General features: G+C 41.0%; 1 protein-coding gene and 1 long non-coding RNA gene across 4 annotated transcripts in view; both read right to left on the reverse strand.

Moving 5' to 3' along the window:
* LOC135209237 (uncharacterized) overlaps positions 1 to 222 on the reverse strand; it is a 108,674-nt gene extending 108,452 nt beyond the window's left edge. The window contains exon 1 of one of the 2 annotated variants that reach the window (XR_010313330.1): positions 147 to 222. This is a non-coding gene — a long non-coding RNA (uncharacterized LOC135209237). The remainder of the gene's footprint in view (positions 1 to 146) is intronic. The other variant, XR_010313331.1, reaches the window with a different exon arrangement.
* A 1,092-nt stretch (positions 223 to 1,314) lies between these two features.
* Positions 1,315 to 6,025, reverse strand: part of LOC135209239 (insulin-like growth factor-binding protein complex acid labile subunit) — a 440,028-nt gene continuing 435,317 nt past the window's right edge. For both annotated transcript variants that reach the window (XM_064241931.1, XM_064241930.1), the window contains 3 exons: positions 5,495 to 6,025; positions 4,472 to 4,625; positions 1,315 to 3,979 (listed from right to left, as the gene is read on the reverse strand). The exon at positions 5,495 to 6,025 is cut by the window's right edge and continues 1,511 nt beyond it. In XM_064241931.1, the coding sequence (XP_064098001.1) occupies positions 3,234 to 3,979; positions 4,472 to 4,625; positions 5,495 to 6,025 (1,431 nt within the window). In that variant the 3' untranslated portion in view covers positions 1,315 to 3,233. The remainder of the gene's footprint in view (positions 3,980 to 4,471; positions 4,626 to 5,494) is intronic.

Below are 6,025 nucleotides of genomic sequence, written 5' to 3' on the forward strand. Positions count from 1 at the left end.
GGCCCATTGCTCCCGTGAATGTAAGTTAATATGAACCACTGCTTATACTTCGTCAAATGACACAATGAATAATAATGAATGTAACACCATATCCCTCCCATACATCGTTATTAAAACCTTTTGAGTATTTCTAATTCTTTACCTACCGTGGGAACTAGAGAGGCGCCATTAATCCAATGAAGAAAATAAAAATCACGAACAGGTTACCACGACACAATGATATCTTGAACACTGAAGTTTGAACTGAAGGTCTATAAAAGACCCCTGGCGGAGGAAACACGAACTACCTATCGAGTTGCCGTGACGTTGATTGATATCATAACTTTCAATTGCTTTTCAGGACGCAATGCGTTGTAAATTATACTTAATATGAATGAAATCTGACTATTATGTCGCTAGATAATTGTTTCATCCATAATAATCGACTGCAACGACATTATTGTACATTAAAGGGAGCTCAAATGTTGCCGATTTGTACGGCTATGACGCCATGTCTAATCGTATTGCTTTTGTTGAATTGTAAGCACTGTTATTTCTTAAGGTTCGCTTTCTCTTTAGTTAAAATACTTTATATCTCTACCAATCAACCTGTTCAATCAATGTTCAGCTTGTGTTCGTTCGTACGTCTGTAACGGCAATCACGAAGTATTCGTAGGTTTGTAATAGACTTGGCAGATGGTATGGTTATGGAAACATGGGGCGTGTTCCATAAGCTGCCATTGTTCAGATATCCGGAAATTACAGAAAAAAGCTCCAATGGTTTAAATGTTTCAAAATAACCACAAACCTACTGCCCTCGAATGAATCATGGCCTTTATAATAATAATAATAATAATAATAAAATATGCAAAAACATAAAGTTAAAAGTACAGTACTTTGCAATTTTGTACGAAACACAAAAATGGATGGTGTTTGCAGCGCTCCTGATCTTCGTTCGGCCTCTAGCTTCTGCCTATTAATTTACCTTTCAAATCCTGATTCCTTCCTTCAGTCTTGCTGTCCAACCTCTGTTTTTATTACTCCTTAGTGCTACCGTGTTTTTTTAAACGAAGTTCCACCTTTATATCCCTGTTATACATCTATTTTCTAGATAAATATCTTGCCGTCTACACCACTGCAACTCGCGTCTCTCCACCGTCTCGAGCCACGGCCAGGCCGAGAGCGCCCCAATGCTAGTTAGCTTTTCGGCTTAAATCTCATGAATAAACGCCAGCCATGACTCACCATCAATGAAAGGGTACAGTGAAACGATAGAGAAAAGAAGACAGCCACGGATCACTATGCGTGAGGAGGTATACAATGAAACGACGGGAAGTAGTGAAAAAATCTTTATTCTTGACAAACCATACGAGCTTCAACGGTACTGCATACAAATGTCTTTTGTTTTGTCGGACAAGTATAGTAAAATTCTCAGGCTAAATACGACTTTTATTAATACGACGAGAGAGAGAGAGAGAGAGAGAGAGAGAGAGAGAGAGAGAGAGAGAGAGAGAGAGATTCAGCTTTGAATAATGACTGTAAAAAAACTTAAAAAAAAAAAAAACTTTGAAAAATGTACTAAAATGAGAGAGAAATTCAACTTTGAATAAAAAATATAAATACAACTTTGAATATAGTAAGAGAGAGAGAGAGAGAGAGAGAGAGAGAGAGAGAGAGAGAGAGAGAAACTGTCTGCCGTGTAACTTAACTTGTCCCATTAACGAGAAAACATGATTACCATTCGAGAAAAAAAAATTAAATAAAAAAAAAATCACAAAAAAAACTACCATGCTCCCATCATCCCCTGCATGTGAAACTTTTTTTTTCTTTGTTTCTTTCGTTCTGGGACTACGGGAGTGATATGGAAGCCATGCTTTGAGACAAAACAAAAGCACAAATATATATAATAAACAAGAGAAAAAAATAAAAGAAAAAACTGAGTTAAAGTAGTGTTAGCTGATTATGGAATGGGTATGGAAAGTGAATGACCCAAGAGAATGATTAATTAATTAAATCATTATAATCCAAGCCCACAGATTTGTTACTGGGAGAAGCCAGAGATTTGTTAGTAAACAAGTTTACTTTGTGTGGATCTCACTTTGTTTGTAAGTATTGTGTACGTTGGTGATATCTATCAAAAAGGGATTCAGAGATTTGTTGATAAACAAAGTTTACTTGTTTGTGTACGTGAAATATTTTGTGTAACTTTGTTTATATATGTTTTGTGTGAGCTGGTGACCTATTAAAAATGGATTTAGATGTTAGTTGATAAGTTTACTTTTTTGTATATGTGAATACTTGTGTATCCGTCACTTTGTTTATAAGTTTTGTGTGAGTTGGTGACCTATCAAAAAGGGATTTAGATATTGGTTATAAATAAGTTTATTTTTAATATGTGTATACTTGCGTGACTATCACGTTGTTTATTGCTTTGTGTGGGTTGGTATCTACCAATAAGGGATCCAAATATTGTTTAGTAAATAAGTTTGCTTTGTTTATGCATGTTTTTGTGTGAGTTGGTGAAGTCTATCAAAAACGGATTCAGATTAATAAATAAGTTTACTTTTGTGTGTGTGAATACTTGTGTGTCCGTGACTTTGTTTATAAGTCTAGTGTGAGTTGGCGATGTATGGAAACAATAGATTGTGTAAACCATCAACATATTGACCGAAATAAGCTGAAGCGCAGTTCAAGTAATCGAGTGAATTTTTCTAAAGTGGTGCCACCCGTCAGGTCAAAGCTGTAGACAGTGGCACACCGTAGCATTAAAAAAAAAAAAGAAAAACCTGTCCACTCACTTTCATAAGTTGTCAAGGTTGATATGTTAAGTCGATTCTGGATAAAAGCTAAAACTCCAACTCCAATATCGCAGAAGTGATTTTTTTTTCTTTTGGCAGGTGTACTGGGGTAAAAACTCCAACTTAAGTATCGCAGTAGTTTTTTTTTTATTGGCAGGTGTACTGGGGTGGCCTTAACGAAGCCTTTGATAGGGCCTTGTAGGGGTGGGGGGCTAGGGTAAAGGGCCGTCCAAAATCGAAAACATCTTGTGCACAAAAAAAAAATATTATTAATATAACTGTCTTATAAAATGTTTTTTTTTTTTTTTATATTTTTTTTTTCAAATTCGTCCATTTTTTATTATGAACAGTCCGTGTGTATATTGCAATATCTTCACAGGGAAGTCCACATTGTTTTTTTTTTTTTAGAACTGCATAACGAAACCACTTTCACCAGTCAGCCCGGCTTCTCCTCACTCACACGTACGTGACGGGAACCTTCCTGGGGCTGTTGTTGTAAATGTCCAGGGGCGTCACCGACCTGCTGCCCTCCCTGCCGTTCTCGAGCACGCCCACGCCGCCGCCCACACCCTCATCCCCGCCCCGTATCGTCTCGTACCAATTGGGTGTTGTATCGTTGACGGAGATGGGCGTCGCCGTGCCGCCGCCGCCCCTGCAGTTGAGCTTGGGGCTGTGGGTGTTGGAGTGGGTCTGGGCGTAGTTGCTGTAGAGTGCGGCGGGCGGCGTCTCGAGGGAGGTGCTCGTCGAGTTGTTGTGGTCCGGGTGGAGCAGGAGCGGGTGGTACACCGGATGGAGGGCCGCGTAGGGACACTGCTGCAGGCAGCCCTGGTGGTGGTGATGCGTCAGGTGGTGTAGGGGATGGTCCGGGGGCATCCTCGGAGGGGTGCGAAGGTAATGCCCTCCGGCGTCCCCGTTGGGAGGCGGTGGTGGAGGCGGCGGGTGGGGCAAGTGAGTCGTCGTCAGGTGGTTCTCGGGTCTCCAGACGTCGCTCCACATTCCGAGCGTCTTGTCTTGCCCTCCGTTGCGCTTCTTCGTCTCCCTCTTCTTCCTCCTCCTCCTGTTCCTCCTCCAGCGCCACAGGAGGAAGGCGGCGATGGCCAGGAAGCCGACGGCTGTCACCCCGAGGCAGATCAGGATCGTCCAGAGGCTGAGGGCGCCATCACAGCCCACGCCCCCCTCGCCTAGCTCACGTAAGGACACACCTGCAGGGGAGAGAGAGGAAGAGGTGGGGGGAATATAGTCCGGATGTGAAATGAATTGGGTAATAACAATATTAATAATAATACAATTCGCGTCTGCATAATTATACTCCAGAAGCAACACTATCAAGATGATAAAATAATCAGACGCTTGTAATCTATCATTAATTTCATATACTCACTAATATAAAAATAATAATAAAGTCTATGTACAATTCTTTAACATCTTTTACATAAAATACAAACGGTTTATTAATGACTTTCGACTTGATAGCTTCTGGAATTCTCTCCCTGCCAACTGATTTGCAAAAGCTAAAGCAAGTTTCATATATAACATACTTTTGACCCTATTTCCTTTTTGTTATTTCTCGTATATAACAAAAGTATGCATTCATTTCATCATTTAACATCAAAACTGGCTGAATATGGGTATAGAATGCAATTAACTTTCTAAACAGATGCCCGTTCTATTATATGCAGAAACTAAAAATTTACCATAAAGTGTAGGTGGACTAGCGCATGTCGGCTGGTCGATGGTGATGGACGAGGAGTTGGCTTCTGAGGTGAGGCGAGCCAGCCACAACATGGAGCAATTGCAGTGCAGAGGGTTCCCCGAGACGCGTAGACTCTCCAGCTGATTTACCGGTATCTGGAACATCAATTACCTCTGAATTTTGGGGTTTCTACCATCTTAAAACAGTATTAGAGGTTCTAAAATAACTTATTTCAAGGGTATGTTCACTCTACATTAAAAGATCTCATTAACACACATCTACAACATATTGCGTACATATCAAAAACAAGATTAATACAGGTCAACAACTTATTGGCAGTCCTAATCAGCGCCTCCTATAATTATCCAATGTTAGCCATGGCCTCCTTGAATTTTTGGGGTTCTACCTTCTTCAAGCAGTATTTGAAGATCTACAGTGACTTATTTTCAGGGCAAGTCCACACTGCATTAAAAATGTCATAAACACGTCATAAACTTATCAAATAAACATCCCAAACAGGTTGAGTACAAGTCAATGAATTATTTGCAATCGTAACCAGAGCTTCCTAGGATAACCTTATGTTAGCTATGGGGCGTCTGAGTTTTTGGGGGTTATACCATCCCTTCAAAATGCATAACAATTTATAGAGTGCACATATGAAATATACCCTGAACATGTGATGAAGGGAAAATTATGGATTTACTGACTGAGCCAGAGGAATACAATACCAATATTGAGTCATTTCTAAGACCTGGGGTAAACTAAATAATTGAAGGGCGTGGATATCGCCATTAATTTCACTAACAGACTGAACCTTCTACATAAGGTGTTAGCGGAGAAATAATGCTGGATTCTTTTTTGGTTAGAGACCTGAACTCTGACAAAGCTTGATATCAAAATGATAAAAGTAACTGAAACAGAGCCTGCAAAAAATGAAGAAAGCTGTGCTTAATAGGAATAAACATAAAAACTAGGCAGTACACACAAAATTCATAGAAGATCAAAATAAAATCAAGAGAAATACCTGCGTAGGTGTGAGGTAGAGCAACCCACAAGCTGTAAGGTCCACGTGTCGGAGGTTGAGCAATGAGGCGAATGCTGCTGGGGACAGAGAAGCCAGGAGGGGGTTGTGGCTTAGAGCTAAAGTTTCAAGTTCACCAGTGCTTAAGAAAGCCTCGCTGCTTACGGAGCTTAATCTTGGGCATCGAGACACTGTTAGAGATGACAGAGAAGACAGCCCCGCGAAGCAATCCTGTGGGAGAGTCTCAAACAAGTTACCACTCATGTCCAGGCAGCGCAGGTCAGCAAAACCACTGAGGGCTATGGAGGGAACGTGGAGAAGGCGGTTATCTGCTAGGGAGAGCTGAGCCAACTCTGAGAGACCTGCGAACGCCCCAGGGTCTACGTAACTGATGTTGTTCTTATCAAGGATTAGGCGTGATAGCTTTGTGATGCCACTGAAGGCTTGGCCAGGCACTTGTGAGACGTGATTGTCACTGAGGTCAAGCTCCAGGAGTGACGTCAAGTTATTGAGTCCGATGCTCGGTACGCTTCC

The sequence above is a fragment of the Macrobrachium nipponense genome, chromosome 37 (assembly GCF_015104395.2).
Source record: "Macrobrachium nipponense isolate FS-2020 chromosome 37, ASM1510439v2, whole genome shotgun sequence".
Classification (NCBI taxonomy): Eukaryota; Metazoa; Arthropoda; class Malacostraca; order Decapoda; family Palaemonidae; genus Macrobrachium; species Macrobrachium nipponense.